This window comes from Gigantopelta aegis, chromosome 4 (assembly GCF_016097555.1).
Source record: "Gigantopelta aegis isolate Gae_Host chromosome 4, Gae_host_genome, whole genome shotgun sequence".
Taxonomy (NCBI): Eukaryota; Metazoa; Mollusca; class Gastropoda; order Neomphalida; family Peltospiridae; genus Gigantopelta; species Gigantopelta aegis.
Window position 1 is genome coordinate 63,084,153 of NC_054702.1, and position 16,610 is coordinate 63,100,762.

The 16,610-nt window shown below is 37.9% G+C and overlaps 1 protein-coding gene across 1 annotated transcript; it reads right to left on the bottom strand.

Annotated features, from left to right (window-relative positions):
- Positions 1 to 1,956: 1,956 nt before the first annotated feature.
- On the bottom strand, positions 1,957 to 13,501 carry LOC121372173 (E3 ubiquitin-protein ligase ARIH1-like). The gene is made up of 4 exons (XM_041498455.1): positions 13,196 to 13,501; positions 8,096 to 8,177; positions 4,477 to 4,704; positions 1,957 to 3,142 (listed from the first exon to the last, which is right to left on the bottom strand). The coding sequence occupies exons 1-4, from the start codon at positions 13,274 to 13,276 to the stop codon at positions 2,505 to 2,507; spliced, it is 1,029 nt and encodes a 342-aa protein (XP_041354389.1). The 5' UTR covers positions 13,277 to 13,501; the 3' UTR covers positions 1,957 to 2,504.
- Between the last annotated feature and the right edge of the window lie 3,109 nt (positions 13,502 to 16,610).

Genomic DNA, 16,610 nt, shown 5'->3' on the forward strand with positions numbered 1-16,610 from the left:
ACACCAAGGCATATTTTTGACTATTATAGACGTTTTTGATAACTGAAATCGTACTTTAGGGTCTACTTAGATTTTATGGTTTAGCTTTTCCGTACATTCGAAGTGTGTTTGGTCATCCTGGTGATTTTAATATCACAAAATGGATTTCTCATATTTTTTAAAAACGCACGTGCGTCTGAGAAGTAAAACTTACGGAGTCATTACAGATTTTTAGATCAACTAAACTTAGTGTTAATTTTCACGGGCTGAAACTAGGGTCTGTCCCTTTAATCATAATATAGAAAGGTGGTATGTTATAAATACAGACTCACATACCAGTTGTTTTCCCATGTTATTTATTCACTCGTCTATAGTGCGCTAGATTTATATAAAATTAATGTCAGGCACGGCGGAAGCAAGTAGACATTGGGGGGGGGGGGGGGGGGCTGACAGATCGAAGGGGCAAAGCAAAGTTTCCAGGGGGATCGGAGTATGCGCCCCTGTAAAATTGTGAAAACCAGATCTCTGCCTTAAGCTATACTACTAATACTATTTTGGATATTCTTGCTCGCTATAAACTCACAAAGTTCTGGTATGTGATTCTGTATATTGATCCAACAATTTGGTACATAATTATAATGTTTATATATTCAGCTATACATCGTGAATTTAAAAATCGTTGCAATTATCAGCATCTATAAAGATGGATTTTGCTTATAGAATTTAGGAAAATGAATTTTAGGAAATCTAGTTCTCGCGCTCTCGATCTCATTCAGTCTCAAAGCCTACACATATTAACATACTTTGGCCGTGCCTGCATATTATGATAGATCCTACCTATACTTTATTATATGCCAACAGGTCTTATTAACATTTGAAACAAATTCCCGCGGACGCCCAAGAACTCCTTGAAGATAGGTCATAACAGCCATGGGCGTATGGGGACTCTTTGATTTAGGGGGGGGGGGGGGGGGGGGGGGGGGGGGGGGGGGGGGGTGGGGGGGGTGGGGGGGGGGGGGGCTGGAGGAGTTGATTTGCCCGAAATTTTACCCAGATAAAAACTGCCCGAATTTTCCCCACTGTTTTGCCCGAATTTGGGGGTAGTGGGAAATTGCCCCCCCCCCCCCCCCCCCGGGTCGTACGCCCATGATAACAACCCAGACACACTCACGCACACACCTGATTAAACAATGTGTTAAGCTAGCGGTCCTTTTTTCTAAAACACAAGGAAATACAATGTGCCAAAGTATATCTATACTGAATAATACTATATGAACATCTATAGGTAATTAAAACAACAGTAATTAGTAGCCATTAACTTTTATTATCTTATCAAGCGTGTCTATACAATCATATCTTCGTGCCAAAAAAAATAAAATATATATATATATATATATATATATATATATATATATATTTATTACCCATATGGGCTCAAATATACGGGGTAATATTTTTTCGATCTCTGCACAGTGTGCAGATTGCTTCTACAGTCATTGATTGGCTGGCTTTAAAAAGACAAGATTTGATTGGCAATTACATACTGCCGGGACTACTTTTTGTTCATTCATGATTCCATTCATCGGTCAAACTATTACTACGAACTTCAAATATTTTTTTACGATACGAACATTTACGGAATTAAAAATCAAAATATATGTACAAATGTTTAAAAATGTTTTTATTTTATTATTTTGACTGGGTTTTTTTTAAAAACTATTCTTTGGTGAATACTGTTGGGTGTGCACCGGTAACGGCGCGTATGAATATATTGTTATGGCTGGTAGAGCTTGTTAGTTGTTACAGCAGCGAGAACGTAAATATACTTTTAAAATCGTTAAAGATTGACAATGGGTAATAAAGAGAATAACCAACTCACTACGAGGAATTACGGATTATCTGTCCCTCGTGAATTAATGCTGTAAAACCCTCGCCAGAGGCTCGGGTTTACAACATTAATTCACTCGGGACAGATAATCCGTAATTCCTCGTAGCTCGTTAGTTATTCTCTAAATATATATATACACATACATACATGTATATAATAAATAATTAATTAAATTAAAAAAAAGAGAAAAAAAAAGAAGAAAACTGAACCCACAAAAATACATTCACTTCAAAAAGAAAATCTGTTCAAGTTAAAAGCTGCACAAAAATAACAACAGTTAAACAAGACCTGTATTCACGCAAATAACCATATAATAATGATATACCGTTATATTTAGTGCCTTTATTAAAATGAAACGTTTGTATGTTGAAAGCGATCAAAGTTCTACAAATACATTGATTAGATACTGTAGCTGATGATTAGGCCATACAATCTTTTACAGTCCAAATTTGAAACACATATATGCTAGTATTTCAGTAGATTACTGTTACACTGTTCATTTGTCTGTCACTGAAAGAAAACTCTTCAATTGGATTTCTAGTATTACCATTCCAAAGGGTAATCGTTATTATAAGGAACACGCGCAAGTCTAAATACTCGAAGCTGATAAGAATAAGCCAGGAATCGACCCTCAATGTCAACAACCAGGAATAGCCTCTTGGACTGCAGCGACAGAACACGGGGTGTTGTAAGACCCGCACGGATAGCCACCATCAACAGCCTTCTTCAGACAGATGAAGCAGAACCTCTGGCCACAGGGACACTTCATGTGTTTGCAGGCTCTGATGTGTTCTATGACCATTCCGCAAGAAGGGCACGCTCGTCGTGACGGGCAATTGGCAACGCCAATGATACATTTCTTGGGCGCATCACGAAGAATCTTTAACCGTGGGTCTTCTCCCGTGCATTCAATGTTTCCGCAGTCGTTCATTGCACGTCCGGTCCAAGGATGAAGGCAAGACCAACAGAATTCATACCGAGGCCCATTTTTCGAGCACAGCGAACACACGATACGGCGATCTGTGCTCTTAACCCTTTCGCAAAGGGAGTGACATTTGGGACAGTCCTGAATACCACATGCTTTACGCATATAGTTTTCACATATTTTCGTTTCGAACGTGATGGTTTCTCTTTCTGTTAAAACTGCAAGACGACGGACAATAAAGTATGGCCACTCTTTGCCGCAGTATCCATCATTGCCTATATACGGACAGATGAACTCGAACTTCCCGACATCCAGCAGACTTCGACAATATGCAGTTAAGGATTCTGGCCCTGTCAAAACAATTTGAAAATAAATTACTTACTTCACTCATTTACATATCCACTTTAGGTTCAGGCACCTCCGCCCTGTGCTCAGTGCCTGACATTGCCAGTGCCCCATAACAGATTTTTCGCTCATTTATACATAAACGTGAACACAACCAAATAGAAATTTGTTTTGTTTAACGACACCACTAGAACACATTGATTTATTAATCATCCGCTATTTGATAGCCTTAGAGAGGTCTTATATGCACCATCCCATAGACAGGATAGCACATACCACGGCCTTTGATATATACCAGTCGTTGTGAACTAGTTGGAATGAGAAATAGCGAGCGCTTTACAACTTGGCTACATCCAGCCCTAAAAATAACCAAGTCACCCATTTATACAGATTAAAAAAGGGGAAAATAACGTTAAGACCATCACAGGGGCCTTACACTCCCCATTAAACTGTTAAAACACGCTCTGAGTGGGAGTTGGTCCCGGGCTACCACCGAGGTCAATACCATATCGAATGTATGCCTCCAAGTAAACAAAATCAACCCCAAATAACTAAAGAAATGTAATTAATTAAGGAAAACAATCGGTGGATAGTGAACACATTAATTTTAATCCTCATGATACATGCAAGTTCCTTCTAGTTCTAACATAACGAAGTAACTACTTTTAATAAGTTTTCTCTGTTTAATGCTTTTCACCTTATAGTGCCTGATCATGTAATGTGTTGACAGAATGCAGTTCTAGTGAGTGCTGCTCCACTTACGGGACCACTCGGTGTACATAATGTTGATATTATAAAATGTAGTTCGCGATCTTGTAATTTTTGGAGCTAATATCGTCTTCCAAGGTTTAAACATACTCTATTTTTGGTTCAGTTAATACATTGGCTAATATCTGAATGCTCAATTATGTAATAAATAACAAATCAAGTCAACGAACAAAATAACAAAAAAAAAAAAGAAAAAAAAAAAAAAAAAAAAAAAAAAAAAAAAAAAAAAAAAAGAAGAAGAAAGAACAAAACCCCTAAAACAAGACAGAATCTAAACACCACTAAACCAAAAGAGAAACAAAAAATAATAAAGACTCCCCTCCCAAAAAACCCCACCCCAAACAAAACCAAACAAAAAACCCATAACAAAAACAAAACAAAACCAACCTCCCAAATAAAACCACAAAAAAACAAAAAAACAACAACATACAAACAAACACATACACACACGCGCGCGCGCGAAAATAATAATAATAATAAATTTAAAAAACCCCACAATAAAAACAAAGAAACAAAAGGAAGAGGCAGACGATTTATACGAATTTTGTATTGTAAATTTTACTTTTCTTACCAATGGCATGGCCACACGGCATCTTTGCCCGTTGGCTGTTTGGATCATCATCCCAGGTGATCATGTCAGGCGCGTCCGTAAGGGTAACATCCTCGTCCAGTTTCTTAGTCCAAGTTGAGCCTTCAATGTCTGACCCTCCCAAAAGTCGTAACACTACATAGACTGTAGAATTGTTTTGCATCTTGTAGTCTGACAAATACTTGTCACAGCCATATTCCAACTGGAACCCTGCAACAAAATTGGCTTAATCTCAAAAAGACAAAACCGTTAATACATTTTTTTTAACGAGTACCGGTGAGGTACATGATACGTCCGTTAGAAGTTTGATTGAAAACCATAGTTATTAATGAATATGTTACGGGTACGATACAATTCTAATTATGTGACTATAGACGTATTATTTGATTTATTTGTATCACAGTAATTGTACGTGACATACCACCATCCCAAGTTGTTCCTACATGTGAGGTTTGATGATCCTGTATATATCTGTATGCAAGATATGGCCCGGACAACGATTTACTGTTATATGGAATATACCATGAAAAGTAGGTCACAGTGACCTAGTAACAGAATGCGACAAACCACCATCCCAAATTGTTCCTACATGTGAGGTTTGATGGTCCTGTATGCAAGATATGATCCGGACAAGGATTTACTGGTATGTGCAGTAGACCGTGAAAAGTAGGTGACAGTGACCTAGTAATAGTATGCGACACACCACCATCCCAAATTGTTCCTACATATGAGGTTTAATGCTCATGTCTGCATCTGTATGCAAGATATGATCCGAACAAGGATTTACTGGTATGTGCAGTAGACAGTGAAAAGTAGGTCACAATGACCTAGTAATAGTATGCGACACACCACCATCCCAAATTGTTCCTACATGTGAGGTTTAATGCTCATGTCTGCATCTGTATGCAAGATATGATCCGAACAAGGATTTACTGGTATGTGCAGTAGACAGTGAAAAGTAGGTCACAGTGACCTAGTAATAGTATGCGACACACCACCATCCCAAATTGTTCCTACATATGAGGTTTAATGGTCATGTATGCATCTGTATTCAAGATATGATCCGGACAAGGATTTACTGGTATGTGCAGTAGACCGTGATAAGTAGGTCACAGTGATTTAGTAATAGTGCGCGGCACACCGCCATCCCAAGTTGTTCCTACATGTGAGGTTTGATGATCCTGTATGCATCTGTATGCAAGGTATTATCCGGACAAAAATTTACTTTTATGTGCAGTAGACCGTGAAAAAATAGTTCACAGTGACCTAGTAACAGTACGCAACAGACCGCCATCCCGAGCTGTTCCTACATGTGAGGTCTGATGGTCCTGTATGCATCTGTATGCAAGGTATTATCTGGACAAAAATTTACTTTTATGTGCAGTAGACCGTGAAAAAATAGTTTACAGTGACCTAGTAACAGTACGCGACACACCGCCATCCCGAGCTGTTCCTACATGTGAGGTCTGATGGTCCTGTATGCATCTGTATGCAAGATATGGTCCGGACAAGGATTTACTGTTATGTGCAGTAGACCGTGAAAATTAAGTGACAGTGCCCTAGTAATTGTACGTGACACACAACCATCCCAAGTTGTTCCTACATGTGAGGACTGATGTATGCATCTGTATGCAAGATATGGTCCGGACAAGAACACGTTAACAGACTGACGTACGGACGGACAGACGTACGAACGTACGGACGGACGGACGGACAACGCTTGACCATAATACGACCCATCATAGACGGACGTATAAAAATCAGTTCTCTGTACAAAGCAGAGTCAAAGAGATAATTTTTCAAAATCGTGAATGTTATCATGATTCACTGGCACGTGCTTTGTCTATAGGTAGACTGCCATCCCCCCCTTCCCCAAACCCTTTGGACGATACCTCCTTCCTAACCAGCTTGCATTTCAAGATTGCTTCGACCTGGTTAAGACTGATCTCCGCCATATACAGAGACACTTGTAATGATAAACACTGATAAATCACGTCAAAACAGTTATGGTATGAGGTGTTCGCGAAAAGTGAACATATTCTTTCCCATGGTTGACACCCGCCATGAGTACAGCCAGTAGTGGTCAAAATTGTTGTTTATAAAAAAAATATGTACAATATTGTCACCAAAAAGATGAAAAGTCATATGTGGAAAATCACAATCAGGGATTAGCATCTGAGCTAAAATGATATGGCGTTGTTTGAAATGGGCTCATAATGAGCATTCCGTGCTGTATCGCAGTTGTGATACGTAGATACCAGCAGAAGGAATATCGCACGATACAAATAGTAAACTGACTGTTAGGAAGTTGAACTTATCCCATTTATCAGAAAGCTTATAGTTTGGATGCCATTATCATTTTGAATCTCTATATGTAAGGCGCGGGCACGTAGCCCAATGGCTCTATGCGCGGTCGGTCTTGGATCGATCCCCGTCGGTGGGCCCATTGGGCTATTTCTCGTTCCAGCCAGTGCACCACGACTGGTATATCAAAGTCCGTGGTATGTACTACCCCGACTGTGGGATGGTGCACATAAAAGATCCCTTGCTGCTAATCGAAAAAAATAGCCCATTAAGTGGCGACAGCGGGTTTCTCTCTCAATATCTGTATGGTCCTTAAGCATATGTCTGACGCCATATAACCGTAAATAAAATGTATTGAGTGCATCGTTAAATAAAACATTTCTTTCTTTCTTTCTCTGTATGTAGATCGGTGAACGAACCTGATACAAATCTCAAAGGAAGCATAGTTGGTGTCCGTGTGGCCAATGGGATTCCTACCCCATATCTATATGCATCCTATACACAGATCTGATATACAAGTTATCAATGATACGGTGACTCTAAGATTGTAATGAAAAAAAGTTCCAAAGAAGGTTTCAACCGAGCGGTTATCGATCTAAATATAGATAACTGCATTTTTTAAAAAGGAAATCCAGGCGCGGACCCAGAAATGTTTGCAGGGCAGGAGTCTACATGTAAATACTTAAATGAAACTTGTATATTAGTAATGAATACCCTTCAAAATAAGTAGAGAAGTTTTTCTGTCGTCATGGCCCCCTCGAGCAATGGGAATCCGCGCCTGCAGTCCTACATGGATTTGTTCTATAGACAACGACAGTACGAACGGTATGGACCCAGACTTTCTCTGGACCAAAGTCCGAACCACAGTTTTAACAACTACGATAAATTGCTCTCCTACCTTTATTTTTCGTTAGATTTTACCTACATTTTGTCCAGACAGAAATCTTGAAAAAACCCCGCAACCCAACATTACAATGACACAGATTCCACATACTAGGTGATAACTATGTCACCTATACCGACTTTGCTGAGATCGCACAGGGCAATACTGGTGACATCGTTACAGTCTCATATGTGGAATCTGTGTCACTGTAATGTTTTTTTTAAAACTTGTGTCTGGACAAAATTTGGGGGAAATGTAACGGTAATTAAAGGCAGGAGAGTAATTTATCGTAGTATTTAACAATTTGGTTCGGACTTTACCTGCTTAAAATGTTCTAGATTTTCCTTCGTATGCATATAATACATGAAAGTTAATTAACATGAAAACAGAACAAGTATATTATTATATTCTTACTCGTGTACAGAATACGCTGGTCTTTTACGGGAATCCCATTGATCTTCGATATCTTGTTCATCAGTTCGTCTATAGAGGCGTCCTTAGCAATGACAAAAAAGAAAAAGAGAGAAAAAGATAACAGAAATCTAAATTACACATAAAGTTAATTATGCCTGTTATATTATATATATATATATATATATATATATATATATATATATATATATATATATATATATATAGTAATAGGGCATCGTAATTGACTGGCATAGCCAGGATTTTATGATAGGTGGGGGTGAGGGTGAGGGTGGGGGTGGGTAAGCCATATTGGTGGCCAACCCACACTATGTATGTATTGATGTATGGATATCTATATATTATATGTATGTCGAGGTTGACTGTTACATACATAGATATTAACGCACTGGTGCAGGGGATAATTAAATCCTTTCTGGCCTTACAAATTGTCCCATTCCGTTGCTGGGACTCGAACCTATGTCACCGAAATGCCCGCAACTCTGCAGACTTGCCACGATACCTTTTGAGCTATTGAGGCATCTACAACTAAACCACAATTCTTGTTACTATTATAGTACACCAAAAATAGTTAGAAATACACATATTTCATTTTCTTTTGTCTTTAAAATGCTCCATCTTCCGTAATGATGCAAGTGTCTACGTGAAATAGACGCCAAACACGTGTAAACGCACGACCGGTATAACTGCATGGGGCCTACAAGCTACGCGGTCTATTCCGCTTACGTGTATGTATGCATGTATGATTTTTATAAAAATTAATAGTTTAAAAAAGGTTTAATTGGCCCCAGTATCCCCCTCGCTACGCCACAGTTTTATAGTTGTCATTTCAGAGGTGTTAATAAATTGTGTATAATAAGCAAAAACTTGGTGGGGTATAATTTGTAGTGGTAGTGCTTTAATTTCCCTTTCTAATCCTGGCGAGATGTAGCTCGGTGGTAAAGCGCTCGCATGGGGTACGTTGGGTCCTAGGAACGATACCCCTCAGTGAATCTGGCGTATCGACAGTGCTCCACGACTGGTACATCATGTACTGTCTTGTCTATGGGAAACTGTATTAAAAGGAACCCTTGTTTCTGTATAGGTAACAGCAGCCTATATGGCGGCAGGGGGTTTCCCCATCTTTCTATCTTTCGACCATATTTCCAAATAACAAAAAAGCAAAAAAACTACAAAAACCAACAAAACCCCCCAACAAAACAAGAAAGCAAGAAACAAGAAGCAAGGATGCAAACAAACCAACCCATTAAAGGGACACACCCTAGTTACGGCTAGTTGTTAACCATTACGGCGTTGTTTTTCGCTATTAAACCCATTTTTTCATAAATAAAATTGCACTTTTACTTACCGTTTATTATTTAGAATATACATTTCCATTCACCTGAAGTGTTTTTTGGTAATCCTGGTTTTTGTAATACCACAAAATGCATTTTTCGTATTTCATAAATTGCACGCACGTTTGAGAAAAAAAACGTTGAGCAGACATGGTCTAATCTATTTTTAGAGGGGATATTTCCATTTCAATGTCACAGACGTTGGTATATCACGTGACCGTTATCATTTTGGTTCAGTTTGTTTTCTCGTGCACGGTTCGCGCAATCAACATCCGATTTGTTGTTATTCATTTGTGAGATTTTTCTTCACAGTTCGTGAACATTTTCAGTAACAATAAAGTTCAGACAAGTAAGTGTCTCAATACAAAACGTTACAAACCCTTAAAACCAATAATTTTGCTAAGTCCTACGATATCTGGAGAGGGGATACAACCAGGACAGAACAGTTGGAACATGTCCAGGAGAGGTGAAAAGAACGCACCCCAAGTCTGTGAAATTTGTCGTGACGTAGGCATTGTTGTGCTTCGAGCGACATCTACCGGTGACATCAGAATACAAACTTTCAAAATTATTTCAAGCAATTTGGACATGGGGATTCCCATGGTATTTATCGATATAAAACCTGCTTTTTCACTCCATTTGATAAAATCGTGATCTAAGTGTGTTACAGGTTTGTAGATTAACCAAATTATAATTTATTTTCACTGGATGGAACTAGGGTGTGCGGCTTTAACATTATATCGAACATATTTAAATTGTGGTTAGATATGGTTGTCGTTGTCTACTTTTGTCAATGTCTATTTTGTCACTAAAGAACAAACATTTAATTTGATTTCAAGTTATTTTCGCGATTATATCCAATTAAGGTTCAAGCACGCTGTCCTTGGCACACACCTCAGCTATCTGGGCTGTTTGTCCATGGCAAAGGGTTAGATGTTAGTTGGTTAGTGTTTAGTGAAAGAGAAGAGGGTGTAGTGGGCTGCGAACCCTGTACCTATGGCTTAACCACGACACCACCAAGGCCGGCCAGAGAACAAACATATACAAATGTCAATAACTGATAGGCGATATGCGTTCAGACAGAAAATACTGGGCAATTCCGATGACATCATAGTTATAAATATCATGCAATGGAATTTCCAGGTTAGTAAGTAAACCCTCGTTTTGGTTTCGTTACGTGCACAGATTCGTACTTTACATTCGCTGATTAATCAATATGTTGGTGTGTTATTATCTAAACATTCTTCAGGGCGCATACTCAAAGTTTCAAGTATCATATTTCGCTATTTACTCGCAGTTATGATAAATGCATACAAATTAATCAATGTCACATGCGTAACTAACTCTAGTATATCGAAATTGTAATGTGTTTGCTTGATGTGTGGAGGACTTGCGTTTCGTACAAGTAGATTAGTCTTATCAGATCGAAAGCGTTCTGGAGCGTTCGCCTCAATCTCTTGAACGCGCACAATTTTGTCCCTTAAAGTTTTCCAGTAACGAAACAATTTTACTAGTAATTTAAGTTATTCGGTTTAAATTTGTTATGGACGTTGAGTTGCAGATAAAGGCCGAATTTACAATGCCTGTATATGTCTTGCATGCATGTAACTACATACATTTACAATGCTTAAACACCTGTAACTACATACATTTACAATGCTTAAACACGTGTAACTACATACATTTACAATGCTTAAACACCTGTAACTACATAGATTTACAATGCTTAAACACGTGTAACTACATACATTTACAATGCTTAAACACGTGCAACTACATACATTTACATATGCTTAAGAAGAAGAAGAAATGTTTTATTTAACGACGCACTCAACACATTTTATTTACGGTTATATGGCGTCAGACATATGGTTAAGGACCACACAGATTTTGAGAGGAAACCTGCTGTCGCCACTACATGGGCTACTCTTCCGATTAGCAGCAAGGGATCTTTTATTTGCGCTTCCCACAGGCAGGATAGCACAAACCATGGCCTTTGTTGAATCAGTTATGGATCACTGGTCGGTGCAAGTGGTTTACACCTACCCATTGAGCCTTGCGGAGCACTCATTCAGGGTTTGGAGTCGGTCTCTGGATTAAAAATACCATGCCTCGACTGGGATCCGAACCCAGTACCTACCAGCCTATAGACCGATGGCCTTCCACGACGCCACCGAGGCCGGTACAATGCTTAAACACCTGCGTTTAAAAAAATCAGACTTCGTATATTCGGCCCATAATGTTTACATTTCAAAGCAAAAGTGAACAATTTTCACCACAACTTTGAGACTGTATCTTTAAAGCATTCTGTTCCAGTGGAGACGATATGGGAGAACGCCCCCCCCCCTCCCCCAACCCTCACCCCAAAACACCCCATAAAACAACAACCCCAAAACAATCCCCCAGAAACAAATAACCAACAGAAACCCCACAAAAACAGCAACAAAATAAAATAAAATAAAACACAACAAAACAAAACAAAACAAAACAAAATAAAAAAACAAAATAAAATCAAAAACAAAAACAAAAAAAAAAAACAAAAAAAAAAAACAAAAACAAACTAAACTAAACTAAACAACAACAAAATCCCAACAACAGCAACAAGAATAAAAAAAAAGAAGAAGAAAATTAAAAAAAAAAAAAGCCACCCAATAATCAAGCAATGTTGGTTTTGTTATTAAAATAAACAAAGTATGGAATGCCTCCATTAGTTCTGTAACAGATGATCATTGGGGGTAGATATCAATTTTGACTACAGTTTCACATAACAATGACATTTAACGGTAAATGTATTGTCAAATTCAAGAACTATAAAATATACAAATCCATATACAAATCAATACTGGACGAACAAAATAATTTCAAGAAGTTAGTTTGTTTTGTTTAATGACACCACTAGAGCACATTGATTTATTAATATCAGCTATTGGATGTTAAACATTTGGTAATTCTGACAAAGTCTTAGAGAGGAAACCCGATTGATTTTTCCATTAGTAGGTAGGGATGTTTTATATGCATCTTCCTCTAGACAGGATAGCCCATACGGTCTTTGATATACCAGGCTAGAACGATAAATACCACAATGGACCCACTGACGGGTATCGATCCTAGACTGACCGCGCACCAGGCGAGCTCTTTAGAAAAAAATGCAGTTTTTCATATCTACCTGGACTATTCACCACTTGGCTACCTCCAGCCCCTAAAATTTAAAAAGTGCCGACGTCTCGTTAAAGGTACTTCGCCGTAGACTAATTCAAGCAATATTTCTGTAAAATATTTCCTTGATTGAAATATTATATTCTATGCACATCACTTCGTGCACCGAGAATCCATTTACGGAATCCGCAAAAAAAAAAAAAAAATTATATTATGGTTAAGATTAGTTATCTCTGTAAAAAAAACCCCACTTGATAGTAAATCATGGCGGTATACCTTCACAACTATCATGACCGCTTTGGAATCAGCCTTGTGCAGAGATACCGAATTGAATAATTAATATGCTGGTAGCATATTCAGAATCATCATCAATGTTACGTCATCTGTTAACTCCGTGTTCTTTTTTTTAATATTGTTAGCATTTAATTTACCTTTTAAATATTATTTTTTTTAAATTGCTGATCTGAATTACAGTACATTGTGAGTGAATTAATGCATATTACAGTTAATTTTCTTTAAAAAAACATACCTTCCTTTCTAATGCAAAGTACCTTTAAGGCAATATTCTGTACCTTTCCTGATTCAAACTTACCTTGTGTATTTGTAAAGTTCTGGTTTTCCCTTCTATTCCCGTCACAAAGACATTGAATATGTTTGACAGCTGGTCAGACATGGTCGTTGTATATTATCTCAACGTCGGCTATGATCAACTTTTAACAGACTAAATGACACAGAGCTACTAACGACAATAACTGAACGGCGAAATGCTTTTAAATATACAATACTGGGCAATTCTGATGACTTCATAATTATCAAAATCACGGGAATGAAATCAGCAAACAAACCTTCGTTTCGGTTTCGTTACGAGCACAGATGTAGGTAGTGTAATATTCGCTGGTTAATCAATATGTATAGTCCGTCCCAACATTTTATTAAAATGTTTTATGTGAATAATATCAGTTTGGTTTGACGTAAGAAGAAAAGTAAAGGTGTTTTGGAAATAACAAAGAAACACAATTTCCACCATAACTTTGACACTGTATCTTTGAAGCATTCTGTTCCAGTGGAGACGAGTTGGGAGAACGCCCCCCCCCCCCCAACACCCCCCAAACCCCCCCCCCCACCGCATAAAACAACAACCCCAAAACAAACCCCCAGTAAAAAAATAAGCAACAGAACCCCCACAAAAATAACAACAAACAAAAACAAAATAAAACAAAACACAACACAACAAAACAAAACAAAATCAAAATCAAAAACAAAAACAAAAACAAACTAAACTAAATTAAACTAAACTAAACTAAACTAAACTAAACAAAAAACACAAAAAACAAACCTTCGTTTCGGTTTCGTTACGAGCACAGGTCTTGGTAGTGCAGTATTTCGCTGGATAATCAATATGTATAGACAGGATAGCCCATACGGTCTTTGATATACCAGGCTAGAACGATAAATACCCCAATGGACCCACTGACGGGGATCGATTCCAGACCGACGGCGCACCAGGCGAGCGCTTTAGAAAAAAAATATGCAGTTTTTCATAATTATGTACCTGGACTATTCACAAGTGATATCTTTACCTTTATTTAAATAGAGTAACACAAAACACGTCATTTTCATCCTCGAGAATGGAAAGTGGAGAGTGGGATTTAGCTCAGTCGGATGAGTGCTCGTCTATGGTACTTGCGTCGCGGATCAAACCACCTCGGTGGATCCATTCAACTGATTGGATTGTTTCCTAATTCCACCCAGTGCACCACACCTGGTATGTGTTTTCCTGTCTGCGGTAAAAAGTGCATATAAAAGATCCCATGCTGCTAATGGACAAATGTAGAGGCTTTCCTCTGATGACTACGTGTCAGAATTACTAAATGTTTGACATCCAATAGCCGATGATTAATTAATCAATGTGCTCTAGTGGTGTCGTTAAATAAAACAAACTTTTCCTCGAGAATGGGGGCAGGGGAAGGGGGATGGGTAGCGAAATTTTAACGCAAGATTTGAGTTCGCAGGGGCCTAGCTTCCATATACGTAGATACGCAGCTGCGTACCACCTGAGATTACAAATATTTCTTTTATATTAAAATATGTGATGTAAATGCGTGTATGCTCTATGTTTTATTCCATCGCCGAAAGAGTCTGCGTACCACCTGGAAATCCCCAGCTAGGCCCCTACGCCGTCGTCGGCAAGATTGCATAATACCTATACCTCGACTTTTACTTCGTAATTGTAAAGGCAAACAAATATGTATTATCATCCATTAAAGGCTGTTGTAGGAGATATCTCTGGAACTATATATATATCCTCTATATAACACTAGACAGTGTCACATGGGTACATCATAGCACTTGCGCAAACGTACAGAGCACACATCAAATAGTGATTCACTTTCTGCTCCTATGCAAGGTAGTTTATTCATTAAACTGGGCTAGCGACGTCTTCGTTGGCGTCCAGGGGGGGGTGGGGGGTGGGGGGTGGGGGGTGGGGGGCGATTGTGCAGGGAAGGAAGGAAATGTTTTATTGAACGACGCACTCAACAGACTTTATTTACGGTTATATGGCGTCAGTAAGTTTGCACTCCCCTACCCACCACCCCCACCTGAATCTAGATCTTACAACTGTTTTGACACGTATTCGCCTGTTTAAGCATATGTTAGCTTTACATATTTAAAATACTGGCGTTTGCCACGATTAATTTTACCTATAGAAAGCAGGACATTTGATTTTAGAATATTAAGTTTTAAAATTATTCCGCGGTAGCATGTCCCGAACCCCTTTAGAATTGATATAAATGCGCTACCAAGTGTAAGGAATCAAACCAGGTAACTGTTTTATACAAAGTCCTAAATAATAATTGGATTGTTTTGTTACAGTTTATTAATATGTATTCATAATATTTGCGATTGTTTGAATTATTATGAATTATTTGATTGGATCGTACAGTTGTTCATTGTAAGTAATTATATCATTTTATTATATACTCTTCAAAAAAAGTGGGGGAACTCTAATAAGAATTTACAATTGCCAAAATTGTAAGGTATATTAGCTGTGGGGAATGGTTATATGATAATAGTGAATTAATTGGGTAAACATTACAACCGGTAGTTCAGTATTACAGAAGGTTTTATGACCACCAAAGATCTTGAAGGACGATTGAGGTTAGAAGTGAAATTTGAAAGTTGACGTAAATCAGTAAATCGCAAATTCAAACAATAAAAATGACTAAAAACAAAGCAATAACAACTGTATGATCAACAAAATGAAAAAAGATTGACAGAAATAATGTTCCACAATAATTAAAGGGACATTCCTGAGTTTGCTGCAATGTTTAAGATATTATCGACTAACAGAGACTTTTTAACGATTGTAATTGCATATCAAATATATTTTTCTGCATAAAATATTAGTGGCTGTATATTAAACGTGTTTCTGATAGTTCCAATATTTGTACTAGATTAAATTTCATTTTATTTCCTAAAATATGTCTTTTTTTCGTACGTACGAAACTATTTGAAGACAGAATCCAGTTTGGGCTTCTTACAAATATCAAGACGACCAGAAACACACTGAATATACACACACTGATATTCTAAACAAGAAAATATATTTAATATGTAAGTGTAATAGTAGAAATATTTTATTAGTCGGAAACATCTTACAATGGAGCAAACTCAGGAATGTCCCTTTAATCGACCTTCCTGGAAATTGTCAAAATCAAGAATGACATCCCACGCATGTGTACGGGACAACTGCGTGATGCACGTGAAAACTATCGACTGTTTCGGTGTGCTGATAAACAGAGCTGAACGTTCTTTACTAAGATGTCTATGGTCAAAACGTATGTTCGGTCTAATAGTTGATATTAACATTAATATTTCAGGTTCCCCTACTTTGTTTGAAGAGTATATAACCATTTATTATTACTATAGTAATGCAATAAATACAGACTCACATACCATTAGTTTTCCCATGTTATTTATTCATCGTCTATAGTGCCTAACATTTA